At 47.8% G+C, this 17,313-nt stretch overlaps 1 protein-coding gene across 2 annotated transcripts in view; it reads right to left on the reverse strand.

Annotated features, from left to right (window-relative positions):
* The window catches only part of LOC141073688 (contactin-associated protein-like 5), a 960,637-nt gene that overhangs the window by 598,495 nt on the left and 344,829 nt on the right, over positions 1-17,313 (reverse strand). For both annotated transcript variants that reach the window (XM_073561036.1, XM_073561037.1), the window contains exon 4: positions 6,258-6,405. In XM_073561036.1, the coding sequence (XP_073417137.1) occupies positions 6,258-6,405 (148 nt within the window). The remainder of the gene's footprint in view (positions 1-6,257; positions 6,406-17,313) is intronic.

Genomic DNA, 17,313 nt, shown 5'->3' on the forward strand with positions numbered 1-17,313 from the left:
TCGCCCGATGGGACTTGTAGTCCCATCGGACGATGCCTGCACAGACCACCGGCAGGCCGGCACAGCCCCCCGGCAGGCCGGCACAGCCCCCCGGCAGGCCGGCACAGCCCCCCGGCAGGCCGGCACAGCCCCCCGGAGCCTGCACAGACCACCGGCAGGCCGGCACAGACCACCGGAGCCTGCACAGACCCCCTGGCAGGCCGGCACAGCCCCCCGAAAGGCCCGTACAGACCCCAGAGAGGCTGTACAAGGGCAGGAAAGGGTTTTTCTTATTCCGATACCGGAAGTCCCATAGACTTGAATGGGACTTCCGGTATCGGAATCGGCGATACCGATACTTTTTTTAAAGATCGGCCGATACCATCCGATACGATACTTTGAAGTATCGGACGGTATCGCTCAACTCTAGTGGCCACATACGGCTCGGAACGCAAGAGAATACATTCAGGCATGCGCCTCCTGTGCTCGGAACAGGTCTTCTAGGCAGAGACCGGCTGGGTTTCTTTACCCCTTGCCGGTGGCAGACAGACCCTGGAAGATGGTCGGCATGGATTTTGTGGTTGGCCTGCCCAAATCCAGCGGCAGCACTGTCATCTGGGTGGTCACCGATCATTTTTCTAAAATGGTGCATCTGGTGCCACTCGTGCGGCTGCCTTCTTTTCGAGGTCTAGCTGTGCTGTTCATTAAGCACGTATTTTGTTTGCACAGTATGCCGGACAGGATTATTAGTGATCGAGGTCCTCAGTTTGCATCTCGGTTTTGGAGGGAGCTCTGCAGTCTGCTCAGCATCGAGCTAAAATTGTCTTCCGTCTATCACCCCGAGACGAACGGATTGGTTGAGAGAGCTAACCAAACTCTGGTCACATACCTGCGAAATTTTGTCTCGGCCAGGCAGGATGACTAAGCATCCTTACTACCATGGGCAGAATTTGCCTTGAATAACGCAAATAACGTTGTCTTCCTGTTAACTCCCCTACTTGAGTTCGTTATCTGGGTAAAGCATATCTGGTAAGATTAATGTCTTTTCTTGCAATGCAGTGTTCAGAGATGTTATTAACTGTATGGCAGCCAGTGCCCAGCAGATGCAATTAGACACCTGTGTATTTCTATGTAAAGTTTGCATCACACTGTATACTTCCTGTAATTGTGTTAGCTGTGTGATCATCTGCCCAATACTTACCCATGTCGTTTGTATTCTTTATAGTTTTACCGCATGTTCTATACTCTTCACCAATAAACAAGTTAGACTACAGAGAATGGTTTGCTTTTTTTGGAAGATTGAAGGTGGTTTATGCTGTATGCTAGATTGTACACTGTGTCAACATGTATGAAGGCAGAACAGTAGGACCACCTTTCGCTGCAATTACTGCTGCAATTCTTACATTTTACATTTAGCCCAAAATGTTCTATTGTGGTCTTATTTGACCAGAGATCCTTCTTCCACATCTATCTGGAACATCTACATGGCATGAGGAAGAAGATGCTCTATGAGACCAATATAGAACTGTTCAGATTAAAGGCAAAATGCTATGTGTAGAAGAAAACTAACACTGCACATCCACCATGAAATCATCCACCCCTCTGTAAAACATGGTGATGGCAGCATCATGCTGTTGGGATGCTTTCTATCTGCAGGGACAGGGAAGCAGGTCAAAGTTGATGGGAAGTTGGATAGAGGTAAATACAGGGCAATACTGGAGGAAAACTTGATACAGAACTTCAAAAGACTTGAGACTGTGATGTAGGTTCACCTTCCATGAGGACAACATCCCTAAACATACTGCCAGAACTACAATGGAGGGTTTAGATCAATGAATATTCATTTGTGTGAATTGCTTAGTCACAGTCAAGAGTTTTATCCTATTGAGAGTCTCTGGCAAGACATGAAAATTGCTATTCACAGACGCTCTTTATCCAATCTCACTGAGCTAGAGCTAATTGCAGAGAATAATGGATGAAAATTTTAGCATGTAGATGTGCAAAGGTGGTAAAGACATACTCAAAAGACATGCAGCAGTATTTGCAAGAAAAAATGGCCTTACAAAAGTATTGACTCAGGGGGACTGAATACAAATGTAAGTCACAATTTTCAGATTTATATTTTTAAAATATTTAGAAGACCATGTAATATTTCCTTTACACTTCACAAATATGTGTTACTTTGTGTTGGTATATCACATAAAATCCCAATAAAATACATGTAAGTTTTTGGGTGTAGCATGAAAAAACAAAGAAAACTTCATAAGGTATGAATACTTTTCAAGGCACTGTAAATGCATGACATCACCTATCCTTTATTGAGGTTTAGCCTTTATTATAGTAATCATACTAATTATACTAAATCACTGTGTACTGTACATTAGCAACAACAATCCATCCAGGGATGATATATGGGAGTGCAGAAGAAGACTTCCATATTTAAGAGTTGAAATGTGAAGAACATGGTTTGAGGAATTAAAGGGGTTGTCTGGTCTCAGAAGAAAACTCTACAGTCACAGAGAGGCTCCTGCTCTTCTTTTAATTCTTTTCTAATATACAACTTTCATGGATTCTGTATAGTATTATGCTCCGAAGTTGCATTCCCTGCTCTGCAGCTTTCAGATCTATTATCTCCTACCAATCTTTGGTTGTCTGCTGTACACACAGAACTTGTTCTCGTGATTTGCAAACGACATTATAGGAGCTTAATTAAAGGGGTATTCTCAAGTTTGGAATGTATTCCATATCCACAAGATAGGGAATAACTTTTTGATTGCTGAGTTTACAACATCTATCACAAGAACTGTGTGGTACAGAATGGACCAGGGCTGCTCCATTCATTCTAAATAGGACTGGTGGAGATATCCGACCGCTGTGGTTGTCTGGTCTCCGAGTCTTTCCCAGTGATCAGAAATTTATCCCATATCCAATAGATAGAGGATAGCTTCAAAACGTGAGAATTCATACAAGAGGTAGGTAAGGATATGTCCATTAGCTTGCTGATGATTCCCAATAGCAGCCAGTAAAATAGGACCAGTAGTGTAATCCAGCACCAATCTCAAGCTCCTTAAAGGGAACCTGTCAGCTCATTTTTACACAATAAGCTGTGGCCACTGCCTTTTGGGGCTTAGCTACAACATTCTGTAATACTCACCCGGGGGCGGTCCAGTGCGGTCCGGGTCTGATGGGTGTCGCAGGTCCGGGTCCGGCGCCTCTCATCTTCTTTCAAAACACAAGCCGCGGAGACACCATCACATGTTTCTCAATGCAAGCAATGACTAGCCAGGTCTTTCCCCGGGAAGTAACAACCACGGGAAGGGCAGTCTCCAATGAAGGAAACCACCTATGCCAAAACATGGTATCCATCCACAAATTCCCGTGGCTGTTCCTTCCCGGGGAAAGACCTGGCTAGTCATTGCTTGCGTTGAGAAACATGTGATGATGTCTCCGCGTCTTGTGTTTTGCATGTCTTTGCATATTTCCCAAAAGGGATGGGGGCATTGCTCTAGAATCACTGCGTTGAGAAACATGTGATGGTGTCTCCGCAGTGTTGGATGTTGATCTCCATGAGTTCATTCATCCTCATATTTCACAGTCTCATCTTCTTTCGACACCGCCTTGCTGCTTGCTTCATCGCTCCGGGGCCATAGTGCTTCTGCACAGGCATACTTCTCTGCCCTGTTGAGGGCAGAGCAAAGTACTGCAGTGCGCAGGCGCCGGGAAAGGTCAGTGTCGAAAGAAGATGGGAGGTGCCGGATCTGAACCTGCGACACCCATCGGACCCGGACCGCACCGGACCGCCCCTGGGTGAGTATAATAAAACTTGTTTTTCTTCTCTTTCAGGTTAGATTGGGGGCATATCTACAGCATTATAGAATGTTGTAGATAAGCCCAGAAAGGTAGTGGCTGCAGCTTATAGAGGAAAAACGAGCTGACAAGTTCCCTTTAAGAACTTCATAGTTCATATTTTGCTATTACTCTGGGAGATTACAATTAAGGGTTCACCTATTCTCCCCCAAAATATATGGAAAGGGACTGTTTAGTGAAGAAAACCTTTGCATAAAACTAAGATAGTAAAATCTGTGATTTTACTGTAAGGGACTGACATTGCTTTGGACAGCAGAGACACGCTGCCACTTTAAGAGACAGCACCCCCTTGGCTGATGCGATGATACATTCTGTTCTACCCTTCAAAAGACTGTTTTGGTTTGCTCTGCCAGCTATGGAAAGGGGAGGGTCTGTTTTCCCAGTGAGTGTTCTGAGCTGTGAGTCTGCAGGAGACTGACTTGCTGGATGCTGTGAGGAGAAAACGTGCAGCTTGTAACTGACTGAACTTGTGGGATTGTGTAGACCCTTCTGGGGATAATGAAGGTGTTTTTCCTGTGTTGCTGCGAGGAGCCACGAAGATATACAAGGAAGGAATCCAGAGGAGGGAATTCACCGTTTCTAGGAACAGGCTCGGGATCTTCACACAAGGACAAGACCACGTTGCACAGAGCTTCCAGGGAGGATGTCCCATCATCCTGCAGAGAACTGCAGGGGGCCCCCGGGAAGGAACTGAGACACCAACTTTACTGCGAGTGTTAACCCCGTGTGCGCACATGTTTATGGCTTAGGATAGGCTGCAATAGACAGAGCACGGTTGCCATGCGGCCGGTGTAGCAGCGGCCAGTCAGGCTATAGTTAGAGTAGCAGCATACTGAACTTTATTGTATTGTTTTGTCTTTTGAAAAATACACTGATATGTAATAGTCTCCCTGCATTGTGGTGGTCGCTCGGCCATCGCTTCATTACAACCACATCACCCCAAAAACTGTCCCCTCTGTTTCCTTTTCTCCCTGTGCTTCCATAAATCATGCTGATTCCATTATCATAGCCACTATTATACCTGATGAGGCCTGACGTCACTGTGTGTTACATAAGCTACAAAACAACAAGGCGGAGTACGACCCTCTGTGCAGATGGGTATATTCCTACCTGCTTCACATCTTATTGATCTTATTATCAAAGATGACGGCAATGCATTAAATACAAGGAAAACTTTTCATTTATATATCATTATCTGCCAGCAAGATAAACATCAGTGAGGCCGAATCATGTGAATGTGATTGTTGTATCCAGGCTAGAATTGTCTACATAAGAAACACAAGTCATCTTGAAAGATCTGTATAAATATCTATGCCTCAATAATCACTGATTACATGTCTGGATGTGACTGCACAAAAAAAACAAAGCACGCGGTAATTCATTCTCATCACATCTGATCAATGTCACTCACAATTCCGGCAAGTTTATCATTAATAGATCTCACAAGCGCAAAACAAGAAAACACATGCATTTCAAATCCTGGGAGTGATGTAAGACGTAGCCAGGATATCATCTAGTTGTATCAATGTAACAGATCACTTATTTAAAGGGAATCTGTCCTAAGTTTTTTCTACCCCATCTGGGGGTATGATGTTGGGGCAGATACTCAGATTTCAGTGATGTATCACTTACTAGGCTGCTTGCTGTAGTTTTGATCTACTAGTACTTTGATCTACCAGTAGCTCTGCATAATACGGACCCAAGCACTGATTGGTAGCTTTCTGTTTACTCTGTGCATAAGCAGAAATCTGGCAACCAGTGGTGAGGGCAGGATTATACAGAGCTCATGAATATGGAGAGCTACAGGGCAGCAGGCTTACTAGTCCTCTAAGGATAATCTCCTGCTCATAAAACAGTGATTTTAACAAAACTACAACAATCAGTCCTGTAAGTGACACATCAGTGGAATCAGGGTCTCTGTCTCTATATTATGCTGGCAAAAACCTGGTGATAGATTTACTTTAAAGGGTAACAACTAGCACTAAGTCTAACCAATGGTGGTCCACTCAGATGTCCAGTAAATGTCTTCACCAAGACAAAGGGGCTGTCCTCTACTGGATATACACAAGTGCCTGAAGAAATGGGAAGCAGAAATGCTTCATGCACGAAGGCCACATGTTAAAAAGGTGTACCAAAGGTGAGAAATGAACAAGATGGCTCCCCCTGGAGTATGAAGAGTACAAGATGCAGAGGTTCCTCTCCACCAAAGAAGCCAGAAGGAGTTATGAAGATGGCTACAGTAGGAGGACGTGTGTTTGTACCTTGCAATGGTATCCCACCCCCTTACATCATGATACAAAGGCACATTACCTTCTGATGTTATATTGTTACAAAGCATGAACTTTTGTGTGCATTGGAGGAATCCTTAGATTGTCCATCATACAAAGTAAGTACCCCTACTGAACACTTACTGTATGAGCAGCCATACACTTCAATCCTCATTCCAATTCCGCCACTTGGATTCCACTCCAGCGGAACAAAGCGAAGAAATCTGGCCTTAATGGAATGGTGGAACTTGTGACTGACCACACCGTCAGCGTTTGTGTTCCCTGGAAACACCTGTTGATACAATGTAACAAAAAAGAAACAAGTTATTAGAGGAAGATTCCATTATACATATTGATACAAGCAACATATCAAAGCAGAACAACAGAATGAGATAAACCTCCCCCATTCTTCCCGAAACAAGAAACCGATGAGTATAAATAACACAAAAATCACATTATTTCTATTCCCACATCCTTCAGTCTGTTCCTTTTACCTTTACAAGCTTCTTCCTGACGTGTTCAGAGTCTATTCAGACAAGAAGGTTCATATTAAGGTTATTTATAGAGAAACTCCTGTTACACATGATTGTCACTTCGGTAACATAATAAATGTTCACTGGCTGAAGTGGCAAGGAAAGAGCCCAAGACTGATTGCACATGGTACTCCTTCCTAATCCTAAATGTACTTTTCATCATGCCTCAAAATGGAGCAGAGTTCAGAATCTGCTAATCAAAATAATAGTACTAGCCGTAGTACAAAATATATTATGTACAAGAATGGAGCTGCTGCACCACTGCCTGCGTAATCAGTGTAAGGCTATGGTCACACGTTCAGTATTTGGTCAGTATTTCACATCAGTATCTGTAAGCCAAAATCATTAGTGGGTGATAAATAAAGAAGAGGTGACGTGTTTCAAGAACTTGTAGTCATCATTGGCCCCTATCTCCTCCCTCTCATGTCCTGATTCTGCACTGAAGCATTACAATGAAACACTGCAACGTATCCTGGATGAAACTGCACCTCCTATACATAGAACAACATGGCACAGACGTCAACAACCCTAGCACACACTGCAAACATGTTTCCTACAGCGGTGCTTCAGGTGCGCCGAACACCTGTGGAGAATATCCAGTCTACCCAAGGATTTCATCCATTATAAGTTTATGCTTAAAACTGACAACACTGCCCTTCACCGCTCCAAACAAACCTATTTCTACACCCTCATCACCTCACTATCCAATAACCCTATATGTCTCTTTGACACTTTTCATTCCCTACTCAACCCAAGAGTAGAGGCCTCAACCATGGTTCTCCACACTGACGATATGGACAATTATTTCAAAGAAAAAATTGACCATATCGGGCAGGAAATTATTTCCCAATCCCTTCATACCATGCACTGTCCTCCCTCTCCCACTGCGTCTAGCTCACTCTCTGATTTTGAACCAGTAACAGAAGAAGAAGTAATCAGGCTCCTTGCATCTTCTTGACCTACTACTTGCACCAGTGACCCTATTCCCTCACATCTCCTCCAATCCCTCTCCTCTGCTGTCACCACTCACCTAACAAAGATGTTCAACCTCTCTCTCTCTTACGGTATCTTTCTCTCCTCATTTAAGCATGCCATCATACATCCATTACTTAAAAAAACATCCCTCAACCAAAACTGTATCGCTAACTGTAGACCTGTCTCTAATCTTCACTTCATCTCTAAACTCCTGGAATGCCTGGTCCACTCCCATCTTATCTACTATCTCTCAGACATCTCTCTTCTTGACCCTCTACAATCCGGTTTCTGCTCTTTACACTCTACTGAAACTGCCCTCACTAAAGTCTCTAATGATCTACTAGCAGCTAAATCTAATGGTCACTACTCCATGCTAATTCTCTTGGATCTCTCTGCAGCATTCAACACTGTGAATCATCAGCTCCTCCTCACTATGCTCCGCTCCATCGCCCTCAAGGACACCGTTCTCTCCAGGTTCTCTTCCTATCTCTCTGACTTCTTCTTCACAGTATCTTTTGCTGGCTCCTCCTCCTCTCATCTTCCCCTTATGGTTGGGGTTCCTCAAGGATCGGTTCAAGGCCCCCTCCTCTTCTCTTTGTGTACTGCCCCTATTGGACAAACAAACAGTAGATTTGGTTTCCAGTTCCATCTCTATGCTGATGTCACCCAATTATACACTTCTTCTCCTGATATCACACCTGCCTTTTTAGAAAACACCAGTGATTGTCTTACTGCTGTCTGTAACATCATGTCCTCCCTCTATCTGAAATGTCTTACTGCTGTCTGTAACATCATGTCCTCCCTCTATCTGAAACTGAACCTGTCAAAAACTGAACTCCTTGTGTTTCCTCCCTCTATTCACCTACCTATGCCCGGCATTGCCATTTCCATGTGTGGCTCCTCCATTACTCCCCAGGAACATGCCCGCTGTCTTGGAGTCATACTTAGTGTTGAGCGATACCGTTCGATACCCAAAAATATCGTATCGGATGGTATCGCCCGATACGAAAAAAATATCGGGTATTGCCGATTCCGATACCGGAAGTCCCATTCATGTCAATGGGACTTACGGTATCGGAATTAAAAAAAGCCCTTTATTTCCTTGTTGGCTAATTCTACATATTTGAAAACAAATAAGAATCATGTAGAATGTATTGTGGGAGGTGGAGGAGACATTAAAAGCATAGTGGTTTATTCAAATCACATGGCATAGCATTAATTCCAATTTTTTTTTTCAAGACGTTCGGAGTTAAAAAGATATTGACTATGTTAACCTTTTTTATATTTAGTCAGATATGTATGTTTCACAACTTCCATGCTCTTCACCTTCTTTTGTACTTCTCCCACACTTTCTCCTTCATGATCCGCAGCAGTAGCATTTTTTTCATCAACTTTTTCTTCACCTTATTCATCTTCTTCTTCTTCTTCTTCTTCTTCTTCTTCTTCTTCTTCTTCTTCCTATTAATTTTTTTTTTCCATTCTTCATATTCTTCTTATTCAGCTATTATCAATTTTAATATGCTATTTCTTCATCTTCTTCCTATTCTTCTTTGTCTTCATTTTCTTATGGTGACAGGCATTCCTGCAGTACTTATCTATAAAAGTTATAAGATTACACCTTACGTTATGCCTGTCACTAAAGATTTACAACAGGATTTGTCCGCGTTCAGTTTGGCCTGCAGCAACAGGCATTTTCCAGGGGCATCACGAGGATGAACGGACTCACCCCCATTTACTGCTTAGTCTTCTTCTGCTTATAATTTTGATTTCTTCTATGCTGATTTTTAGTCTTATGCTTAATGTTCTTCTGCTTTCTGTTCTTCTGCTTTTGCTTCTGCTTCTTGTTCTTCTGTCTTTTGTTCTGTATCTTGGTGGTTGTCTTCATGTTCTTTGTCCTCTTGGTCTTATTATTTAGGGTCATATTTCTGGTCTTCTTTGGTGTGGTCTTCAGGGTCGTCGTCATCAGGGTCGTCGTCATGGAGATCAATAAGGATTACCAAAGACAATTTCAAAAAGCTTGATCTTGGAAATGTAGCAGAAGGTACAAGAAGGCTGAGAAACTGGCGAGAACCAGCAGACAGTGCTGGCACCCGGATGGGTAGCAGAAGGAACAAGAGCCAATGGCACTACCGAGGACCAACTGACGGTGCTGGACCACGGTTACTAAGCAGAAGGTACCTGTGCTAAAAAGCACTACCAAGGACCAGCTGACGGTGCTGGACCTCGGATACCGAGATGGAGGCACCTAGGCCAAAGGCTGTGGCGAGAACCAGCAGACAGTGCTGGCACCCAGATGGGTAGCAGAAGGAACAAGAGCCAATGGCACTACCGAGGACCAACTGACGTGCTGGACCACGGTTACTAAGCAGAAGGTACCTGTGCTAAAAAGTACTACCAAGGACCAGCTGACGGTGCTGGACCTCGGATACCGAGATGGAGGCACCTAGGCCAAAGGTTGTGGCGAGAACCAGCAGACAGTGCTGGCACCCAGATGGGTAGCAGAAGGAACAAGAGCCAATGGCACTACCGAGGACCAACTGACGGTGCTGGACCACGGTTACTAAGCAGAAGGTACCTGTGCTAAAAAGCACTACCAAGGACCAGCTGACGGTGCTGGACCTCGGATACCGAGATGGAGGCACCTAGGCCAAAGGCTGTGTCGAGAACCAGCAGACAGTGCTGGCACCCGGATGGGTAGCAGAAAGAACAAGAGCCAATGGCACTACCGAGGACCAACTGACGGTGCTGGACCACGGTTACTAAGCAGAAGGTACCTGTGCTAAAAAGCACTACCAAGGACCAGCTGACGGTGCTGGACCTCGGATACCGAGATGGAGGCACCTAGGCCAAAGGCTGTGGCGAGATCCAGCAGACAGTGCTGGCACCCGGATGGGTAGCAGAAGGAACAAGAGCCAATGGCACTACCGAGGACCAACTGACGGTGCTGGACCACGGTTACTAAGCAGAAGGTACCTGTGCTAAAAAGTACTACCAAGGACCAGCTGACGGTGCTGGACCTCGGATACCGAGATGGAGGCACCTAGGCCAAAGGCTGTGGCGAGAACCAGCAGACAGTGCTGGCACCCGGATGGGTAGCAGAAGGAACAAGAGCCAATGGCACTACTGAGGACCAACTGACGGTGCTGGACCACGGTTACTAAGCAGAAGGTACCTGTGCTAAAAAGCACTACCAAGGACCAGCTGACGGTGCTGGACCTCAGATACCGAGATGGAGGCACCTAGGCCAAAGGCTGTGGCGAGAACCAGCAGACAGTGCTGGCACCCGGATGGGTAGCAGAAGGAACAAGAGCCAATGGCACTACCGAGGACCAACTGACGGTGCTGGACCACGGTTACTAAGCAGAAGGTACCTGTGCTAAAAAGCACTATCAAGGACCAGCTGACAGTGCTGGACCTCGGATACCGAGATGGAGGCACCTAGGCCAAAGGCTGTGGCGAGAACCAGCAGACAGTGCTGGCACCCAGATGGGTAGCAGAAGGAACAAGAGCCAATGGCACTACCGAGGACCAACTGACGGTGCTGGACCACGGTTACTAAGCAGAAGGTACCTGTGCTAAAAAGCACTACCAAGGACCAGCTGACGGTGCTGGACCTCGGATACCGAGATGGAGGCACCTAGGCCAAAGGCTGTGGCGAGAACCAGCAGACAGTGCTGGCACCCGGATGGGTAGCAGAAGGAACAAGAGCCAATGGCACTACCGAGGACCAACTGACGGTGCTGGACCACGGTTACTAAGCAGAAGGTACCTGTGCTAAAAAGCACTACCAAGGACCAGCTGACGATGCTGGACCTCGGATACTGAGATGGAGGCACCTAGGCCAAAGGCTGTGGCGAGAACCAGCAGACAGTGCTGGCACCCAGATGGGTAGCAGAAGGAACAAGAGCCAATGGCACTACCGAGGACCAACTGACGGTGCTGGACCACGGTTACTAAGCAGAAGGTACCTGTGCTAAAAAGCACTACCAAGGACCAGCTGACGGTGCTGGACCTCGGATACCGAGATGGAGGCAGCTAGGCCAAAGGCTGTGGCGAGAACCAGCAGACATTGCTGGCACCCGGATGGGTAGCAGAAGGAACAAGAGCCAATGGCACTACCGAGGACCAACTGACGGTGCTGGACCACGGTTACTAGGCAGGAGGTACCTGTGCTAGAAAGCACTACCAAGATGGAGGCACCTAGGCCAAAGGCTCTGGCGAGAACCAGCAGACAGTGCTGGAACCCGGGTGGGTAGCAGAAGGTACCCATTCAAAGCAAAGTAGCCAGGCCGCAAGCCGGCCGCAGTTACCGAAACCCACAGTCCTACAGGGGGTCCATGTCCCATTGGCACTACGGATCCAGCCTTCAGTGCCAGTTCCCGCAGCCCACATAGGAGTCCCCTAAACTGCAGGCACCGTAGAGTCGGCTAACCTGGCCGCAAGACGACAGGACAACGGATTGGTGGCATAGTGACCTTGACACTACCCGGAAACAGCAGGCGTGCTGGAACCAGGCTGGGCAACAGGGAGTCCCCGTGCCAAAGACACTGCCGATAACCAGCTGACGGTGCTGGAACCCAGATGGGTAGCAAAAGCTACAGGAGCCAATGGCACTACCGAGGAACAGCTGACGGTGCTGGACCACGGTTACTAGGCAGGAGGTACCTGTGCTAGAAAGCACTACCAAGGACCAGCTGACGGTGCTGGACCTCGGATACCGAGATGGATGCACCTAGGCCAAAGGCTCTGGCGAGAACCAGCAGACAGTGCTGGAACCCGGGTGGGTAGCAGAAGGTACCCATTCAAAGCAAAGTAGCCAGGCCGCAAGCCGGCCGCAGTTACCGAAACCCACAGTCCTACAGGAGGTCCATGTCCCATTGGCACTACGGATCCAGCCTTCAGTGCCAGTTCCCGCAGCCCACATAGGAGTCCCCTAAACTGCAGGCACCGTAGAGTCGGCTAACCCGGCCGCAAGACGACAGGACAACGGATTGGTGGCATAGTGACCTTGACACTACCCAGAAACAGCAGGTGTGCTGGAACCAGGCTGGGCAACAGGGAGTCCCCGTGCCAAAGACACTGCCGAGAACCAACTGGCGTTGTTGGAGCCCAGGGACAATCATGGTGTAGGCCGAGGCCTACTTGGTGGTAGTTTTAGATTGTTTGTAGGCTACAACAGACTGTCAACGTGCTCCAATTAGGCATCTGTCTCCACTCTGTTTCCAGGATTTCACGTGACTACCAACACCGCCAGTTTATGCGTACAGTAGCCGTCTGCCCAATCCACACGTGTTCCTGTGTTAATGGTGTTCTGTAATGTCAGCAGATCCCCTGATGTTTGTCTGCCAATGTCTCCTGCTCTGTCCACATTCCCACCAATTGCAGTGGGAAGGTGGACAGCGCAGGAGACAGTGCCGAACACACATTGGGGGATCAGCTCACGTTACAGAACACCAGGAACACAGGAACAAGTGTGGAATGCGTGGACGGCAACTGTGAGCAGGAACTGGCGGTGTTGGAGGTCAGGGGAAATACTAGAGACAGAGGCCAAATCAGAGAATGTTTAAATCTGAAGTAGTTACAATTTGGAGGCAGCAGCAGTTTGCCCTCCACACAGCAGGGGATCAGCTGACGTTACCGAACCCCACTTTCACATGAACGAGTGTGTTTTTCTGTGTGGACAGCACTTCCGAGCACCAACTAGCGTTGTTGGAACCCAGGGACAATCATGGTGCAGGCCGAGGCCTACTAGGAGCCAGGTGTAAAGCTGAGGTATTTTGACTTTGGAGGGAGCAGGACACTTTGCCCTCCACACAGCAGGGGATCAGCTGACGTTACTGACCCCCACTTTCACATGAACGAGTGTGTTTTTCTGTGTGGACAGCACTTCTGAGCACCAACTAGCGTTGTTGGAGCCCAGGGAGAACCAGGGTGCAGGCCGAGGCCTACTTGGAGGCAGTTTTAGATTGTTTGTAGGCTACAACAGACTGTCAACGTGCTCCAATTAGGCATCTGTCTCCACTCTGTTTCCAGGATTTCACGTGACTACCAACACCGCCAGTTTATGCGTACAGTAGTCGTCTGCCCAATCCACACGTGTTCCTGTGTTACTGGTGTTCTGTAATGTCAGCAGATCCCCTGATGTTTGTCTGCCAATGTCTCCTGCTCTGTCCACATTCCCACCACTTGCAGTGGGAAGGTGGACAGCGCAGGAGACAGTGCCGGACACACATTGGGGGATCAGCTCACGTTACAGAACACCAGGAACACAGGAACAAGTGTGGAATGCGTGGACGGCAACTGTGAGCAGAAACTGGCGGTGTTGGAGGTCAGGGGAAATACTAGAGACAGAGTGGAGACAGAGGCCAAATCAGAGAATGTTTAAATCTGAAGTAGTTACAATTTGGAGGCAGCAGCAGTTTGCCCTCCACACAGCAGGGGATCAGCTGACGTTACTGAACCCCACTTTCACATGAACGAGTGTGTTTTTCTGTGTGGACAGCACTTCCGAGCACCAACTGGCGGTGTTGGAGCCCAGGGACAATCATGGTGCAGGCCGAGGCCTACTAGGAGCCAGGTGTAAAGCTGAGGTATTTCGACTTTGGAGGGAGCAGGACACTTTGCCCTCCACACAGCAGGGGATCAGCCGACGTTACCGAACCCCACTTTCACATGAACGAGTGTGTTTTTCTGTGTGGACGGCACTTCCGAGCAACAACTGACGATGTTCGAGCCCAGGGATAGTCATTTTGTAGGCTGAAGCCTACTTGGAGGCAGTTTAAGATTATTATTATTATTATTATTATTTATTGTTATAGCGCCATTTATTCCATGGCGCTTTACATGTGAGGGGGGTATACATAAAAACAAGTACAATAATCTTAAACAATACAAGTCATAACTGGTACAGGAGGAGAGAGGACCCTGCCCGCGAGGGCTCACAATCTTCAAGGGATGGGTGATAATACAGTAGGCGAGGGTAGAGCTGGTCGTGCAGCGGTTTGGTCGATCGGTGGTTACTGCAGGTTATAGGCTTGTCGGAAGAGGTGGGTCTTCAGGCTCTTTTTGAAGGTTTCGATGGTAGGTGAGAGTCTGATATGTTGTGGTAGAGAGTTCCAGAGTAGGGGTGATGCGCGAGAGAAATCTTGTATGCGATTGTGGGAAGAGGAGATAAGAGGGGAGTAGAGAAGGAGATCTTGTGAGGATCGGAGGTTGCGTGCAGGAAAGTACCGGGAGACGAGGTCACAGATGTATGGAGGAGACAAGTTGTGGATGGCTTTGTATGTCATGGTTAGGGTTTTGTAATGGAGTCTCTGGGCAATTGGGAGCCAGTGAAGGGATTGACAGAGGGGAGAAGCTGGGGAATAGCGGGGGGACAGGTGGATTAGTCGGGCAGCAGAGTTTAGAATAGATTGGAGGGGTGCGAGAGTGTTTGAGGGGAGGCCGCAGAGCATGAGGTTGCAGTAGACATTGTTTGAATTTGGAGGCAGCAGCAGTTTGCCCTCCACACAGCAGGGGATCAGCTGACATTACTGACCCCCACTTTCACATGAACAAGTGTCTTTTTCTGTGTGGACAGCACGTCCGAGCACCAACTAGCGTTGTTGGAGCCCAGGGAGAACCAGGGTGCAGGCCGAGGCCTACTTGGTGGCAGTTTTAGATTGTTTGTAGGCTACAACAGGCTGTCAACGTGCTCCAATTAGGCATCTGTCTCCACTCTGTTTCCAGGATTTCACGTGACCACCAACACCGCCAGTTTATGCGTACAGTAGCCGTCTGCCCAATCCACACGTGTTCCTGTGTTACGGGGAATCTGTAATGTCAGCAGATCCTCTGATGTGTGTCTGCCACTGTCTCCTGCTCTGTCCACATTCCCACCGCTTGCAGTGGGAAGGTGGACAGCACAGGAGACAGTGGCGGACACACATTGGGGGATCTGCTGACGTAACAGAACCCCAGTAACACAGGAACACTTGTGGAATGCGTGGACGGCAACTGTGAGCAGGAACTGGCGGTGTTGGAGGTCAGGGGAAATACTAGAGACAGAGTGGAGACAGAGGCCAAATCAGAGAATGTTTAAATCTGAAGTAGCTAAAATTTGGAGGCAGCAGCAGTTTGCCCGCCACACAGCAGGGGATCAGCTGACGTTACTGACCCCCACTTACACATGAGCGAGTGTTTTGTCTGTGCGCACAGCACTTCTGAGCACCAACTGGCGGTGTCGGAGCCCAGGGAAAATCAGGTAGTAGGCCGAGGCCTACTTGGAGCCAGGTGTAAATCTGAGGTTGTTTGACTGTGGAGGGAGCAGGACACTTTGCTATACACACAGCAGGGGATAAGCTGACGTTACCGAACCCCACTTTCACATGAACGAGTGTGTTTTTCTGTGCGGACAGCACTTCTGAGCACCAACTGGCGGTGTTGGAGCCCAGGGAAAATCAGGTAGTAGGCCGAGGCCTACTTGGTGGCAGTTTGCGATTGTTTCTAGACTACTACTAACTGTCAACGTACTCCAATTAGGCCTCTGTCTTCACTCTGTTTCGAGTATTTCCTCTGGCTTCCAACCACGCCAGTTGCTGCTCTGAAATGCCGTCTGCACAACCCACACTTGTTCCTGTGTTACTGGGGTTCTGTAACAGCAGCTTCTCCCTAGAGGTGAGTCAGGCAATGTCTCCTGCTCTGTCCACATTTCCACTACAAGTAGTGGGAATGTAGACAAAGCAGGAGACATTGCCGTGCTCAACTCTGGAGATGAGCAGATGTTACAGGACCCAGGTACCACAGGAACAAGTGTGGATTGTGCAGACGGCACTTGACAGCAGAAACAGGCGGTGTTGTAGGCCGGAGGAAATACTCAAAACAGAGTGGAGACAGAGGGCAAATCAGAGAACATATCAAATCAGAGGTAGTCAGAAGTTGTAGGCAGCAGGAGAGTTTGCCGTACACACAGCAGGGGATCAGCTGATGTTACCGAACCCCACTTACACATGAGCGAGTGTTTTGTCTGTGCGGACAGCACTTCCAAGCACCAACTGGCGTTGTCGGAGCCCAGGGAAAATGAGGTAGTAGGCTGAGGCCTACTTGGAGCCAGGTGTAAATCTGAGGTTGTTTTACTGTGGAGGGAGCAGGACACTTTGCCATACACACAGCATGGGATCAGCTGACGTTACCGAACCCCACTTACACATGAGCGAGTGTTTTGTCTGTGCGGACAGCACTTCCGAGCACCAACTGGCGTTGTCGGAGCCCAGGGAAAATGAAGTAGTAGGCCGAGGTCTACTTGGAGCCAGGTGTAAATCTGAGGTTGTTTGACTGTGGAGGGAGCAGGACACTTTGCCATACACACAGCAGGGGATCAGCTGACATTACCGAACCCCATTTACACATGAGCGAGTGTTTTGTCTGTGCGGACAGCACTTCTGAGCACCAACTGGCGGTGTCGGAGCCCAGGGAAAATCAGGTAGTAGGCCGAGGCCTACTTGGTGGCAGTTTGCGATTGTTTCTAGACTACTACTAACTGTCAATGTACTCCAATTAGGCCTCTGTCTTCACTCTGTTTCGAGTATTTCCTCTGGCTTCCAACCACGCCAGTTGCTGCTCTGAAATGCCGTCTGCACAACCCACACTTGTTCCTGTGTTACTGGGGTTCTGTAACAGCAGCTTCTCCCTAGAGGTGAGTCAGGCAATGTCTC

The sequence above is a fragment of the Dendrobates tinctorius genome, unplaced genomic scaffold (assembly GCF_039654945.1).
Source record: "Dendrobates tinctorius isolate UK_male_01 unplaced genomic scaffold, ASM3965494v1 ptg000312l, whole genome shotgun sequence".
In the NCBI taxonomy this organism is placed as follows: Eukaryota; Metazoa; Chordata; class Amphibia; order Anura; family Dendrobatidae; genus Dendrobates; species Dendrobates tinctorius.